The 17,414-nt window shown below is 45.4% G+C and overlaps 1 protein-coding gene across 2 annotated transcripts in view; it reads right to left on the reverse strand.

The window, feature by feature from the left end:
- The window catches only part of LOC126259988 (nephrin-like), a 666,808-nt gene that overhangs the window by 242,492 nt on the left and 406,902 nt on the right, over window positions 1-17,414 (reverse strand). For both annotated transcript variants that reach the window (XM_049957120.1, XM_049957121.1), the window contains exon 3: window positions 6,808-7,019. In XM_049957120.1, the coding sequence (XP_049813077.1) occupies window positions 6,808-7,019 (212 nt within the window). The remainder of the gene's footprint in view (window positions 1-6,807; window positions 7,020-17,414) is intronic.

Raw genomic sequence — 17,414 nt, forward strand, 5'->3', positions numbered from 1 at the left:
CTCGGGAACCTTCGCCCATGGACATTCATGTAGTTACTGCCACTCAGCCCAGTGTTCCTCTCGCTAACAGTGACTGTGTTCGTCCCACAAAAAGTGTGCGTCGACGTCGACGAAAGTCCCGTCACGTCGCGCAAGATTCTGTACCAGTGTCTGTTCGCGTTGCACAAAACAGTCGCTCTTGTCGTCAGCAGGACAATAAACTTTTTGTAGATTTGGACTTTGCCGGACAAGTGATACCGTTCCAGCTCGATACCGGAGCTGCAGTTTCATTGCTCAATCACGCCACGTACAAACAACTGGGCGCACCTCCGTTGCGTGCCGCAAATGTTCAGCTCAACAGTTATTCCGGACAAGCTATCCCTGTGTTAGGACAGTGCACTCTTCTTGCTACCTACAAGGACCAAACGAAACTTGTGTCATTTTACGTTCTTCGTTCTTCTACTGCAGTGAACTTGTTTGGTTTAGATTTATTTCAATTGTTTAACTTGTCTATCGTAAATCAGGTCCTATCAGTGAATCAGACTGTGCCTTCAGCCAGTGTTTCTAGTCTCTGTGACGAATTTGCAGACATTTTTGCACCGGGCCTTGGTTGCACTAAGAACTATGATGCACATTTGGAACTCAAAGTGAACGCGCAACCGAAATTTTTCAGAGCTCGCAGTGTTCCCCACGCATTGCGTTATGAGGTCGCCAATCACTACGATATCTCGTATCGGTCCACTGCTCAGCACGGAAACGCTGATGCGTTGTCCCGTTTGCCTGTTGCTGAGGATCGAGCATTCGCTTCTTCCGAACTTGCTTGCATGTTCATGGATTCGGAAACCGATGATGTGGTCGAATCGTTTCCGATTGATTTTCGTCGTGTAGCTACAGCCACAGCTGCTGACCCTGTCCTTGCTACTGTTTTGCGTTTTGTTGCTACGCAATGGCCCTTGTCCAAGTCGCGGATCGCGGATCCGCTGGTTCGCCGATTTTTTGCTCACAAGGAGAGACTTTTTGTACGACGTGGTGTTTTGTTGTTGCGTTCTGATAATGATCAGTCCAGAGTAGTGGTCCCACGTTCGTTACAGTCCTCTGTCTTACGGCTTCTTCACCAAGGACATTGGGGTATAGTGCGTACGAAACAACTTGCTCGTCAGCGCTGTACTTGGTTTGGAATCGATGCTGCGATAACGAATATGTGCTCTTCTTGCATGGCGTGTGCCGAACAACAATCCGCACCGCCGCGGAAATTCTTTGCATGGCCGAAAGCCACTTCCCCTTGGCAACGCTTGCACGTCGATTTTGCTGGTCCATTCTGGAATGCTCGATGGTTGGTTGTGGTCGATGCTTTCAGTAATTTTCCTTTTGTTGTCCGGATGTCTTCCACGACGTCTTCGGCCACCATCCAAGCGTTGTCCGCTATCTTTTGCATTGAAGGTCTACCACAGACTATTGTTTCCGACAATGGGCCACAATTCATGTCCGCAGAATTTCAGTCATTCTGCAAGGCCAATGGTATTCAACATCTGACATCCGCGCCGTTTTCGCCTCAGTCAAACGGTGCCGCTGAACGATTGGTCCGGACTTTCAAGTCACAGATGTTGAAGTTGAAAGAGTCGCACTCTCGGGAGGACGAATTGTTGCTCTTTTTGTCCTCGTATCGCTCTCAGCCCCGCGATGGTCGCTCGCCGGCTGAGTTGCTCCACGGTCGTCCTCATCGAACCTTGATGTCTTTGCTGCATCCGCCGCATCAGGTTCCTGTGCAGCGGCAGACTCCTGCTTTTGCTCCTGGGTACGTTGTCTTCTATCGCAACTATCGAGGTTCACAGCGTTGGCTCGCAGGGCGCATTCTTCGCTGCCTCGGCCGCGCGATGTATTTGGTTTTGGGGGCCTCTGGTGAGGTGCGTCAGCATCTCAATCGGCTGCGCCTCTGTCGTCGCCCGGGTTCTGCCGCTCCCCGTCTGCTTTCAGCGACGGTGCCGTCCGGTCAGCGCCCTGGGGACCCATCTACTGGCTCGCCTCATCCCCAGGTGTTACCGACGATGCCTTCCATTTTGCCCCATGGCGACGCGCCGCTGCCGCTGCCGCCGCCGCCTGTTCTCCCGCCGGCGCTGCCCGCAGTGGACGCTTCGCTGCAGCCGCCCAGCGCCTCCCAGGGTCGCGCGCCGCCGATCGCTTCCAGTGACCAGCTGTCCTCCGCCATGGGACTCTTGCCCGCTCCGGACCAGATGTCGTCATCGCGCGTCGGATCCCCCGACGCAATTGAGGTCGACCCTTCGGCCCCTCCTGTCTCATTACGGGCGCATACACCGCATGTTGACGTGCACCCTGGACTAGGTTTTCAGGCGTTTCCTAGCTCCCCTCGGACCGAATGGCATGGTGCGGGTGGCACAGCCTCGCCTGTTGTTAGGCTCCCCACCTCGTCGCCTACGTCAACATGGGGTCCTCCCCACAGCGGGCGGAAGCCTTATCACACAACCGTTCGCCGATTTGCGGGGGAGGAATGTGGTGTCACCGCCTGACACCACACTTGCTAGGTGGTAGCTTAAATCGGCCGTGGTCCATTAGTACATGTCGGACCCGCGTGTCGCCACTGTCAGGATCGCAGACCGAGCGCCACCACAAGGCAGGTCTCGAGAGACGTACGAGCACTCGCCCCAGTTGTACGACGACTTTGCTAGCGACTACACTGACGAAGCCTTTCTCTCATTTGCCGAGAGACAGTTAGAATAGCCTTCAGCTAAGTTAATGGCTACGACCTAGCAAGGCGCCATTTGTACCATTGCATGTATCTCAAGATAGTCTCACTTGTATCATCAAGAATGCTGTATACCAAAGGACGATATAAAAGTTAAGTGTTCTAGTAGCTACGTTCTTTTCTTTATCACATTCATTACGAATCCTGTTCCAGACTTAACGCAAGACGGCGTGAGTTTACGCGTGCCCTTTCAGCTACTTCACTGTGGACTGGCTGCCTTAACAGTCCACTACATTCAGAAAAACTCAATCATTTGTTCAAGAAAACGAGCTTCAGAAATACAGGAAGTCAATAAAGCTTAGATCCACCTACGCCCCTTATGCAAGCAGTTATTCGACTTGACACTGTCTGATGTACTTGTTCGATGTCCTCCTGATGGATATAGAACGAAGTTCTGTCCAGCTGGCTCTTCAGATCGTCAAACTCAGGATCCCGTTTGACGGCCCTTCCCATAATGCTCCAAGGGTTATCAATTCGGGAGAGATCCGGCGACCTTGCTGGCCACAGTATAGTTTGGCAAACATGAAGACAAACAGTAGAAATTCGACGTGTACTGGTGGGCATTATCTCACAGAAGTGAAGTGTAGGCCTAGGATGACTTTCCATGAAGGGCAGAAAAACGGAGCGTAGAGTATCAATGACGGACCGATCTGCTATACGAGTCCTGCTGTGGAAAGAAATGGCACCCCAGACCATCACTCCTGGTTGTCGGACCGTATGGCGTACGACAGTCGAGTTGGTATCCCACCGCTTTCCAGGGCTTCTCTAGATCCGCCTTCGCTTGTCGTTGGGGCTCAGTTCGAAGCGGAACTGATCACTGAAGACAATTCTACTTCAGTTAATGAGATTCCAGGCCGAGGGGGAACAACGTGTTATTTCAAATAACTTCCGGGAATTCAGCCAGGTAACACTTTCAGCAGCAGCCGATACTTCGGCGGGACAACACCCGCCATTTTCAAGGCAAACTGCAACGGACAGGCTTAGTACATGCAAATTTAAAACCTCAGTCCTCTGACTGATGCAAGAAAGATAACACACACACTGAACACTAATGCCACCAAAGATGACCAAAGTCAGAGATATCGATAGACTACGAACTCGCAGGTGAGGTAGCATTGACTCCGTCCTTCAGTTTTTGACAAGGGAGGGAGCCGGGTTCCAAACAGAATTTAAGCAAAAACCTCCATCCCTGTTAACGACGTTGGTCGCTAATTTAATCTCAATTGCGTCGTTAATAACACTGTCCCAATAGCTGGACGTGCATGCTAATATCTGGGTGTTATTATATAACATGGGGTGACCAGTATCCAAGTAATGTTCGCCAATAGCAGATCTACTTGGCTGCTGTAATCGTGTGTGCCGTTTATGCTCAGTACATCGGTCCTCCACGGTCCTGATAGTATGACCAATATATGCCATTCCGCAGCTACAAGGAATGCGATATACACCCCCCTTACACAGACCAAGGTCAACCTTAACATAAGTCAAAAGCACTCTAATTTTAGATGGAGGACGCAAAACACATTTCACATCGTATTTCCGTAAAATACGACCGATCTTATTGCAAGTGTTTCCTACGTAAAGCAAAAAGGCAGTAGACTTAGGTGTCGACTCAGAATTATCATTAAAAAAAAAAACGGAGGGACAGAGTCAATGCTACCTCACCTGCGAGATAGTAGTCTATCGATATCTCTGACATTGGTCATCTTTGGTGGCAGTAGTGTGAGTTCGTAGTCTATCGATATCTCTGACTTTGGTCATCTTTGGTGGCATTAGTGTTCAGTGTGTGTGATACGTTTCCTGCATCAGTCCGAGAACCGACGTTTTAAATTTGCATTTACGTCGCCTGTCCGTTGCAGTTTGCCTTGAAAATGGCGGGGTGTTCTCCCGCCGAAATATCGGCAGTCGCTGAAAGTGTTACCTGGCTGAATTCCCGGAAGTTATTTGAATGTTGTATACGCCAGGAGAAACTCAGGTCTCAACGTGCTATTTACTTGCTCAATTTGTGAAGCCTCTTTCTTTTGAATACGTCGTCCAATTTTCCGAAATTCAATCGTTTACTTGTGTTTAAATGTACATCACATCTACCGATTTCCGTCCCATTGAGATAAGTCTTTAGGGGTTTTTCTTTTTTTTTCTTTTTTTTGCCTTAGAGCGTATATACACAAGCTGTAACAGGTATGAATGGTAATTTTTTATGAGTAGCTGAATATGTACAAAACCTCAATGCGTTGATGGTTCTTTCTCTCCGTTGAACAGGCTTCCATAAACACGTCATTGATTTTTTACAGATATTTTCTGCACGGTCGTAATAGCACTACTAAGCACCCCTTGCATGAATGGCAAGGGGCAGCTATGAAACATTCAATGGGGACATCCGTCTTTTGATTACAGATCAGTACAGACTAACCGTTTTTCATCTCCATGTGTTCATACTCCAACACCTGATTTGCTGACCAGGGGAATTCAACCATTAAATGCACCTGCCGCCATTACTTGGAAGCAGTAACCAGCCAAAAAACTTACTACTCCTAACAGTAGTCTGGAAATGACGTAAATGCTCATGTAATATCGTTCAGTAAACAGTTCCCAGCTGCTATCCTTAATTAAAGTAAGAAAGTTTCCCCGGACTTGCTGAGCAGAATGAACAGTCTAATAAGCACATGCTATGATCGGAGAGCAAGTAGCACAAAGGCAGAGATAGTGTGGATTAATGTGGCTCGGTGGTGAAGGGCCAGACTACAAATTCAGAGGCCTCCAGCTCGACCCCCGATAGATTTATCTGTCATTTACTAATTCTTTCACTTCTAGCAATATTTTTTGATTTGAAACATGCTGTTTTGTTCCATGGTCCGGAATCCAACTCAGATCGTTGGTCCCCCAATAACTGATTAGGTTAGTTCGTTCAAAGGTCGGAGGAAGGAACGGCAAACCACCTCCTAAAGGATCATGCCTAGTAAAGCATTTTGTTCGAAACCATCTTCAGATTAATGACTTAGTTTCAATGAGAGTTGATTGGAATGATATTAGCGCTGAACTTGACATCAAAACTGGGGAGCACAAATGGACGATGTGAAGGAATTCTATCTTGAAAGGAAAATAACACAAGACGAATGAAGGTAGGAGGACATAAAAAGCTGACTAAGACAAAGACGGCATTCATGGCCAACACAAGTCTACTAGTATTGGAAAGCGTCTTAATTTGAAGAAGAGATTTCTCACAACAGACATTTCGTTGAAGAACACCATTGTATCATAGCGTGTCATGAAATATGTGAAAACCGAAAAAGGAGATAATCGACGGAAGGAGGATTGCGTCTAACGTCCCACCGACATCGAGGTCACTAGAGACGGAGCACGAGCTCGGATTGTGTCTAGGATGTGGAAGGAAATCGGCCGTGCCCACTGAAAGGAACTATCCCGGAATTTACCTACAGCGATTTAGGAAAATCGCGGTAAATCTAAATCTGGATGTCCGGCCACGGGTGTGAACCTTCGTCCTCTCGAATGCGCGTCCCCTACTGCGTCAGCTACTTGGATGAGATAATAGATGAGCTTGAGATGTGATGCTATGGAAGAATGTTGAAAATTAGTTGGGGAGAAGGGGGCGGGTAATAAAGGCAGGTTCTCCAGAGAATCGGCGAGGGAAGGAATATGTGGAAAACACTAGCAAGAAGAAGAGAAAGAATCATACGACATGTATTAAGACATCAAATATTGACTTACGTTATGCTAGAGGATGCTGTAGATGGTAAAATCTGTATAGGAACAGAGAGATCTGAATATCTCCAACAAATAATCGAGGACGTTCGTGTAACTGCTGCTCTGAGATGTAAAAGATGGCACAGAAGAGGGCGTCCTAGCGAATCGCATAAAACCACCCAGAAGAATGATGACAAAAAGCAGTTTCTCCCTTCCAGGCAAAGGTCTTTTGACATGATCGATTTTCGTAATTTGTAACAGTGGCAACACATTTACTGCGTCGAACATCGCAAAATGTTTCTGCTGAGCGGATGCATGGCAGAGAGCGACTGGACTCAGTCGGAGGGCGGTGTATGTGTACTCACTGATGATGTCGAGGTTGACCTTGGAGTTGCGGGTGGGGGACTTGCGGAAGTCGACGCGGCAGCGGTAGACCCCGGCGTCCGCGTCCCGCACGTTCTCCACGGCCAGCTTGGCGGGCGACTCGCGCGGCTGGAACTTGGCGCGGCCGCCCAGCGCCTGCGCGTCCGTCCAGTGCTTGCCGTGCTCCAGGCTCTTCTTCCCGCGCGCGTCGAAGCTGCCGGAAGAAGACCAAAGCCGCGCTGTCTCTCATCTGCTGACGTACAAGTGTACTTTATCTCCAGAATTGCAACCATAATCCAGAAGTTACGTTACCCTGTTTAAAAAATAAGACGTAGTTACATGACATACTGTAATGGCAACATATGTAGTAATGTTTGAGCTACTTCTTGTCATACACTGAGGTGACAAGAGTCATGATATACCTCCTAATAAGGTGTCGGATCTTCTTTCACCCGGCGTGGAATGGACTTACCAAGTCCTTGGAAATAGCCTCCAGAAATATTGAGCCATGCTGCCACAAATACGTCCATAATTGCGGAATTGTTACCTGTGCAGGATTTTGTGCTCGAACTGACCGCCCAATTATATCCCAAAAATATTCTATGGGACTCATGTCTGGCCATGTGGATGGTCAATTCGCCCGAATTATCCAGAAACTTCTTAAAACCAATCACGAACAACTGTGGTACGGTGACATGGCACTTTGTCACCCATAAAAATTCCATTTTTGTTTGGGAACTAGGTCTCCATGTACCCGGCATGACCACTTCCAGCCAGTGATCGGTTCAGCTGGACCAGAGAACACAGTCCATTCCATGTAAAGACAATCCACACCATTACAGAGCCATCAGCAGCTTGCACAGTGCCTTTTGACAGCTTAGGTTCATGGCTTCGTGGGGTCGGAAACACACTCCAACCCTACCACCAGCTCTTACCAACTGAAATCGGAAGTCATCTGACCAGGCCACGGTCTTCCTGTCGTCCTGAGTCCAACCGTTATGGTCGGAAGCCTAGGAGAGACGCTGAAGGCGATGACGTGCTGTTAGCAAGGACTCTCGACTCGCTCTTCAATTGCCATAGCGCATTCACGGCGAATATCGCCGCACTGTCCTAACGGATACGTTCGTCATACGTCCTACATTTATTTCTGAGGGTATATCACGCTGTGTTTGTCTGTTAGCACTAGCAATTCGACCAACGCCGCTCTCTCAGTCATTAAGTGAAGGCCGTCGGCCACTGCGTTATCCGTGGTGAGAAGTAAAGCCTGAAATTTGGTATTCTCGGAACACTCTTTACTCTGTGGATCTCGGGATACTGAATTCCCTAATGATTTCTTAAATGAGGTGCCCCATGTGTCTAGCTGCAAGTACCTTTCGCGTTCAGTCTGTTAATTCCCACCATGTGGCCCTAATCATGTCGAAACCTTTTCACATGAATCAGATGAGCGCAAAAGACAGCTACGCCAATGCACTGCTCTTTTATATCTTGTGTACATGATGCGACCGCCATCTGTATATGTGCACATCAATGTCCCACGACCTTAGCCACCTCAGAGTATATTCTGCCAGAACTGAGACATATACCATAGCGTGGGTTACCATTTTATTACTGTTTCCCAGAAGTATGCCGCCTGGGACTGGAACTAGGGTGTGGCAGTCATCTTCAGCTCTTTCTCTTTGTAAAAATGTAACGACTGCTGCTTGGTTCACGGGTAAAGAGAGCCACCCATGCCTTATCGCTAGTGACAATCATATCGAGGAACTAACTCCATCATTGTACCGCTGCAGAAATGTCAGTGCTGCTCGTAAATGATTCATACTGCATTCGTAGGACAGGTGTTTCAGTGCCCAACTGACATACACTTTCTTCGAAGCCAGGTGCTTAGTATCAAATCCATAAAGCAAGGGTGGGTATTTGCGGAAATTACCTGCTGAGATCCATAATCGTGGAGCGACGGTTCTTCATAATGCACTGCCATACCAGATCCACAAGGTCTTCCATGAAGGGACTATCACCTACGGCCCTTTTCAGTTTGGATCCTTTGATGAACTTCAGAAAAATGCCTATACCGGTGTTGTAGCATGAGTTAGCTCTCAAGTTTCGGCCCTTACAACTAACACAGCTGGCAAGACATTTCTATTAGCGCTACAATTCGTGCATTAAGAAACTTTATCACTGACCTAACCTTGTAGCCAACAGGAAAAAGAAAAAAAGCTGCCAATTTCAGCCATACCTGCAGCACTGGTTGTTACGTATAGCTCTGTTGAGTTTACTGAAACAGGGAGAGTAAAGCTATTTTATCAAAAATTCACGTTTGAGGACCGCGACTGTAATACAGTCAGGCTAATAACTGAAACGACAACTAGCTACAAGTATGGTTTAAAAAGGTTTATTTTAATCAAATAATGACCGGTTTCGGGATTCTCTTCTGTAGGCGGTTGAGGTTCGTAAGCATAAGAACACTTTTCCTGATGTCACTATGAATGACCAAACAGAGTCATTCAACAGCTCCATCCTAAATAATTTCCGAGAAGTCTTTTCATTGCTTAAATCAATGTAAATTTCCCAAAGTTTAAAATAACCACAGTAATTTGAAAGCAGTGTCAAAAAATATTTTTACCCATTGTGTCTGAAAGCAGCATACATTACTTATATCTTTACAGTCAAATCCACATTTAAATTATACTCATAGTTTGATACAGATACTGCGCACAGCGTTTGGTATTGCTTATATATAGCCTTTTTAAGTGTAATCCTAACCATTCAGCATATTAGAATTTATTGTAAATAAGTTTTTTAATTAATTCCATTGCATTAACAAAGAATTAATTCCATTGCACTAGCTAAGACTTATTTTACTACGCCCATACATTCTCACGGCATCGATAACCAAACATCTTTACCAAAGCAGCATCTTTGAAAATACTGCTCATGTTACTCATATGAAGCTTGACCACGCTTTGTAAATGTTTATCTTGTGTTTTACCACTAAACAGAGAATGGTTTGCTGCAAAGTATTTTCTAATGCTTGGAATAACACTTACATAGTGCACGTCCACAAATGTGTTGATTTTAAAATCCATAACAAAACACAGAGCGATTTCGTTGCGCAGAATCGTACAGCATGAAAGTTTCCACCGCACTTTACGTTTCAAAATCTTAAAACCTTTCTATGGGTGCTTTGCCAGAGGTCAAACGAACTAAATATGTAGTAAAATTTACAAAATAGTGAACAAAATACTTTCTGTCTATTCTAGTCCTCCAAATCAAAACCAACACAAAACGAGGCCTCAACAACAGCTTAATTTCTAGACAAACATCGTAAAATGTCACTTGCAATCGAACGAAACACGTAACTAAGATAAAGAGAGATAAATGTCGCGTGCTGTAATTAGCTCAAAAATTGTATCCACGTGTAGGCCTAGGATATGAAGCGGGAGATGGGGGTGGCGCCAATGGGCTGGTGGCAGGCAAAATGATTGGCCGCCCTGCCGTGACTACCAACTGTCCAAAAGGCCCTGTGAGTCTAAAAACACAAAGAGTCCACAAAAATCGTGCATCGCCTATTTATGGAAAAGTGTTTCCTAAATTCAGGAAAAATAGGCGAAGAAAGTCGGTGTCTCATCAGATCATCTAGGAAAGTTAATCGATTTTTATATACCACACAGAACTTGCATTAAAAGCAAAAGTGCCGGCCGGAGTGGCCGAGCGGTTCTAGGCGCTACAGTCCGGAACCGCGCGACCTCTACGATCGCAGGTTCGAATCCTGCCTCGGGCATGGATGTGCGTGATGTCCTTAGGTTAGTTAGGTTTAAGTAGTTCTAAGTTCTAGGGGACTGATGACCTTAGAAGTTAAGTCCCACAGTGCTCAGAGCCATTTGAAGCATTTTGAAAAGCAAAAGTGACGTGAGGGGAGGCAACGGTACATTATTGGTTAACATAAACATTCGATGCTCGAGCTGGCCACGTGACACTTGCTCCTTAGGATTCGCAGCCGGCCGAAGCAGAGGACGCTCGGGCAGCTGATGCAGGCTACGTTTCGTATTATACAAAATTATAACGACATTCTGTACGATTTACCTTCTTTGCCAGTTAGGAAACAATTCATGGCTTAGACGTTTTAGGGTAGATAAGGATAGGAATAATGTCTCATCAAAATTTACTGTGGATATTTATTTTCAACTGTTTGTCGTACCTTTAATAAAGGCAATGTTGAAACGTTTCTGGTATTAAAAGTGTGTGCCTGACCGGTACTCAAAACTGAGACGTTTGCCCTTCGCAGGCAAGTGCTCTACCGACAGATATGTCCAGGGACGACCCAAGACACACGCCTCACTGCTATACTTCTGCCAGTACCGATATCTGATCTCCTAGCCCACAAACTTTACAGGAGTTCTCCTGCATACGTTGTGAGACTCTCACTTCTGCAAATAAAGAAACTGGGGAGACATTCCTACGAACAGCTTGTGGGAATTTTCCCAGTATATTCTCTTGACTTCGGTTTGCTTTTTTCGGGTTGGAAACCTGATGGTGTTCTTGGCGTTTTATTAGGCTGATTTTGTTTCAAGTGCTCTATTCGGCGTAGCGGACGTGTCCGCTGTGCGACACGTCACAAAGGAGAAGGTATGGACAAGGTACGACACTATTTTTATATCGTCTGGTGACGACTGTGATTGTTAAAAATAGTTATTTTTTTTTCTTATCCGACACAATCACGTTAATATTTACAGATGATCTTTGCGATCGTATCATTTTAACAAAGTGCCATTTTCTAATCCAGATGCCGCATAGGAGGACTTCTCGAGACGGTCGAAACCGGTCACCTGCAAAGATGTGTCGGCAAATAAGGAAAGAATTTAAGTAGATGTGAGGGTCAGCTGTGTTTGAACAGTACAAAGCAGATTATAATTCGCTGGTTTTCACAGGTAGCGTACTCCACATGCACTACCACAACACGACCTTACTACTGATACCATAGCATACCTTTCCGTTGACCGTAAACTATAACAAAAATTCACGTGAAAAGTCACCCTATTTTAAGACGTGATGTACATGACGCCCAAATGTTGCGGTTGGATGCCGTGAATGACGTGAATGGTGATACGATATATGGGCAACCTGCCGCAGACAGGTAGCTACAGTTATTATCATGGTAGTACGTCGGCAGACAACCGACATTGAACGTGGGATGATAATCGGTACACGATGAGTGGGTCATAGTGTATCGTAGATTACATAAGACTTCGAGTGCTCGAGGTCAACAGGTGTTGTAACACGTGTAATCTGCCACAAGGTCGACCAAAAGCATCTGACGAACGGAAATCTAGTATCCGCCGCAGTGCCGTATGCACACAGATCGACAGTCCACTTTGAACCGTAATTGCCTCCAGTTGGAATGTGGGGGTCAGAAACTCATTTATATCAGAAATGTATGGTGAAAAATACGCCGCATAAGCTTCCGCAGATGGCAACCAAAGTCACATAAAGTGCCTTCCCATTAATTTTGTCCAGTCAGTGAAAATCTGAGTCCATTATTAAACTTACACTACCCGACGAATAAATTAAGCACCTAGAAGAGAAGTACATACCCTCGGCGGCTATGAAAATAATTAGAGTAGTAATTCTTTGTGACAGGTAGAACGGCCACCAGCGTATGTTAGTGTTTTTCGTGTTTTGTGTTGTTTGTTGTTACCAGGCACGGTAGAGAGGCTGAACAGGGTAAGGTGTTGACTGGTGACTGAAGGCAGCGTATTCGTGAGAGGCGACACTTTCAGCACCTTAGGGACTTTGAATGGGGTGTCATTGTGGTCTCCATCTGGGTCGCTGGTCCAGTCGAGCATTACGTACCCTCACGGGCGAGAAGTAGGAACAATGTACCCAGGAACGATGTCGAACATTATCGTTTTGGTTGTCCAAGTGTCATGGTGCGTGGGAGCTATTAATGTTGATGCCGCAATGATCTCTTTGAACACGGCATACTCATTGACTAACGTTATTGCGACACTGTACTCGTTGCCAATGTGTGCCTTTTGAGGGTTGCACTAGGCCTGACTTCAATTTTAAGGATGACAATGCGCGACCGCACCGAACACTGCTGTCGGAGTAGCTCTTGGAACGAGAGGGTATTCGACGAATGGACCCCGTCTCCTGACTTAAGGCACATCGCACACATAATAAATGCGTTGGGAAGACGTTCTGAACCATGTCGACACGCACAAACGACCCTTCAACAGTTTTCAAACGCACTGGTTGAGGAACTGAACGCCCTGACGAAAAAATGTCTTACCGGATCTGTGGACAGCATGGCAACATGTTGCAGAGCATGCTTTGCCATCCGAGATGTCATGTTGTGTTGTGTGTGTTGTGGTCTTCAGTCCTGAGACTGGTTTGATGCAGCTCTCCATGCTACTCTATCCTGTGCAAGCTTCTTCATCTCGCAGTACCTACTGCAACCTACATCCTTCTGAATCTGCTTAGTGTATTGATCTCTTGGTCTCCCTCTACGATTTTTACCCTCCACGCTGCCCTCCAATGCTACATTTGTGATCCCTTGATGCCTGAAAACATGTCCTACCAACCAATCCCTTCGTCTAGTCAAGTTGTGCCACAAACTTCTCTTCTCCCCAATCCTATTCAATGTCTCCTCATTAGTTACGTGATCTACCCACCTTATCTTCAGCATTCTTCTGTAGCACCACATTTCGAAAGCTTCTATTCTCTTCTTGTCCAAACTGGTTATCGTCCATGTTTCACTCCGAGATGTCATAGACCCTATTAATAATCATGTCCCGAGTTTTGTGATGTCAAAGGGACCATCACAAATCACGGTGACTTTAGTGTAATTATTGCCTTAAATAAAAGTGTCATTGCTGCTGGTCTCATTACGTATTTTTTTCAGTTCCTTTCTGTACCGTACTGTACTAGCTGTTCCCATGTGTGGTTCAAGTTTCATGGAGCTATGTTACGTAGCAGTGATATATCATGCGAAATTTAATTTCGTCCTTGAGTTTTGAACGACAGTGTATTTAGTAGGGTTTGGAATGTACGAGAGCATTTCAGTAAATAATTCAATGTATTTCTTTTTCTAAAAGCAGGTTTGTTTTATTCAGGATTCTAATACACAATATTATTTCTCATTCCTTTGGTTACAAATCCCTATATTTCAACAAAACTCCATTCAATACAGTAGCCTTATGCCACATTATTGGAAGGTCAACATGACGTGCTGCTTCCCGTGGAGAGCATCCTTCACTGGACCAAACCGATGGAAGTCGAATGGTGCGAGATGAGGAAGAACATGTCTGGGTGCTGCCAGCCGGCACGCGGGAGATCGAACTGGTTTGCACGACCTTGTTGCGATGATGACAGATGCCTCGCCCAACGACCCACCGTGCTTTTGTTCACTGCCAGGTCTCCGTAAACATTCTGCAAGTGCCTGTGAAAATCAGCGATGCTCTGGTTTTGCGCCAAAAGAAACACAATGACAACTCTGTGCTTGGAACGCACACCTGCTACAGATGCCATTTTGAAGGCTACGTGCAGTGCCACCATCTATCGGAACTTAATGAACCTATAAGGGCTGAAGCGCAATGTCCCACAAAAAAATTCCGAATTTTTTCAACCGAAATTAGGCGAAAAAAATATGTGTTTCTTTACTTATTGAACGTCCCTCGTACTTGACGATGGTCTATCATGGTATTACATGGGTGAAAATGCAGGCTATCGAACGGATTTTCTTATTTGATGAAAAAATTAAATAATATGACATTTTTGTGGCTTATAAATGTCATGAAATTTAAGTTTTAGGACAAATACAGTGCTGCTACGTTAAAGTGAAATGAAAAACAAAATGAGGTGGACTCATACTGAATCATGAGGCCAAAGAGAATCAGCATTGCTGGCGTTGAACTTTGAACGACTTCTTCTAATATTTCTAGTCTATATCTGCCATGTTCCAGCATTTATAGCGCGCATAGTGCAGAGGACGTGGGGCTAAACATCTGCTGATACTGCAGCAGAACTGTTATTTGCGAGACTCTCCTGGAAGATGAATTCCGTGGGGCGAAATGATGGCTACGCAGCAGGATGGCTGTCGACAGGGTGAAGAAAAATTCACAGCAGGGGTCGTAATTGCACCAAAAGGAACGGGAGGAATAATTCCGGGGGGTCTCTGTGGTGATAGCAAAGGGGAAATGTCTCCAAGGGGACGTGCGAGCACATCGAATGAGTCACAGACTCTAATGACCCGCTTCAAGGGCTCCAGCGCGCTTTCCCGGCTTGATGAATACTTTAACATCCCATCATTAAACTGACTGTCTTATACCATACCGCTGCCTATTTATTTGAGACGTGAGCTCCAGAAATAACATTTGCATTGAAGTAGTGTCAGAAGACTTAACATTGTACCTAGTACCTTTGTAATTCCGTAACTAGAAATCAGCAATCAAATTTATGATTCAAGATTAAGATACGCAATGAAACTACAATCATTTCCAAAATTCTCCGACAGCACTTTTTGTCCGTGTAATTTCAGTACGAGTCATTGAAATTTAGGAATTCTCTCGTAGAACCGTATCAGTTCCTGTATTGTGAGAGCTAATTCATCAATTATTTTCTTATAGTCATAAAACATATAAATAGATAATGTGGCTGCGGAGTGCGTATTTAACGGTAAGAGGTAAGTGATCGAAACGATGTATCATTTTGTTGGTGTCTCTTCCTAGGATCTGACGATTCGACGTTTCTCGGAGGCTCAATGCTTGAACAGATGCTGTCAGCCCCTCAGCTGGTATCTCGTATGAACAATAAAACCAAATTATCCCTTATCGATGAGGTATTGTTGGAACTAATTCTAGTGTCTTATTCTTGTAAAATAGTCATTATCCTACGCCACGTACGAAGTTTGAAGATTCCTACCCGGCCAAGACATTTGAAATTGTGCTACTCGAATTTGAATCTGCTTATGTAGAAAGTGGTTGTTCAACCCTCCACAAGTGCTCTGTTGGCTCACATTAACTACTCAAATTTTATCTGTTGGACACAAGAACTCCGTAACTGTCCAAGCTTGCCCTTATCGTCAGTGCACGAACCTAGCAATAAGGAGCAGACACTATTTTCACTCGATTACTCTCCGAAACCAGTCGGTAAACCGTACTGTATAAGGAAAACAGTTCTAACCTAATGGCTCTGAGCACTCTGGGACTTAACATCTATGGTCATCAGTCCCCTAGAACTTAGAACTACTTAAACCTAACTAACCTAAGGACAGCACACAACACCCAGCCATCACGAGGCAGAGAAAATCCCTGACCCCGCCGGGAATCGAACCCGGGAACCCGGGCGTGGGAAGCGAGAAAGCTACCGCACGACCACGAGATGCGCGTTCTAACCTAATGGTAAATTTGTAACAATTGTTTATTACAAAATTTATATAAACGTAAATTATTATCTTATGTGTCGTAACTGATAACGAAAAATACAAAATTGTTAAACCTTTCGTGGCCAGTTGTTGACAAACCGACTGTGGACTTTTGTTTCGGGCTCTTCTGCCGACATTTCGCCAGCACGAGTGGCTGGCATTGTCAAAGCTTCAACACCATCGCTGGTGGCGGGCACGAGTCGATCTCGTGGACTCAGATTATAAATACTTGGCACGCCATCGTCCAAGGGCTTACATGTAATCTGCGGCCGCGAGCTCGATGACAGACCACCACCACGAACGGAGGGGGAAGCTTTGACAGTACGAGCTACTCGTGCTGTCGAAACGTCAGAAAAATCATCAAACAAACTTCGTCCGGAGCACTCAAGACAGAATCCCACCGGCAGTATGACAAAAAATGTTTATATTTAAGCTTCATGCGAAACACGGTTCAGAGGGTACAATCAGTCCATTTTGCCACTGTAAATATTGTTCTGGAGTAATGCTCGTATATCGTTAGTTTTCTTTTAGGTTTGTGGTACTGAACGAAAGCCGACATTATTTAACAGACTGTAATAGATTGTACTATTCTCAAGTATCTCGTAAAATTGTAAATTTAGGAATGATTCAGTGCAAACGTCACTTACTATTACAACTTTTTTTTTCGATAAGGTGGAATCTCTGGCCCCTTGTACTACATATTATTCTGGATTTTCATTTTCGTTATCCCGCATGTCTAACAGAACTTTTCAGTAACTTTCTTTTTGGCACTGGAATTAACACCTCTGTTTTGATCTACGTTTCCAACTGCATAAGGTGACGTTGCCGGACACACCTGTTTGCCGGAAATCGCAATCCTTTATCTGAAAGGGAAGTTGAGGAGTTCGAGTAGGGGGATTAGAGTGCCCTTTCTCGGGCTTCTCTGTGTTGCCGAGTTTTGCTCTGCTGTCCTGAGTGATAATCCTTGCCAGTTTTCCACAATTCCAATTACTGAGAATTAATTTCCTAAGTGATCTTCATGTTGCACCTTTTTGCGCTGCACGTGTTGACAGTCGTCGTTCACTTGGTTCATCTATCGCATTCCAAGCAGCTGTCCCTGTTCCCACATTGGTCCGCAGGTTTGTCTATTCGACAGTAAACATGATTAGAACACGTCCCACAGAGCAGGCCTAGTGCAAATTACCTTACTAC

This window comes from Schistocerca nitens, chromosome 5 (assembly GCF_023898315.1).
Source record: "Schistocerca nitens isolate TAMUIC-IGC-003100 chromosome 5, iqSchNite1.1, whole genome shotgun sequence".
Classification (NCBI taxonomy): Eukaryota; Metazoa; Arthropoda; class Insecta; order Orthoptera; family Acrididae; genus Schistocerca; species Schistocerca nitens.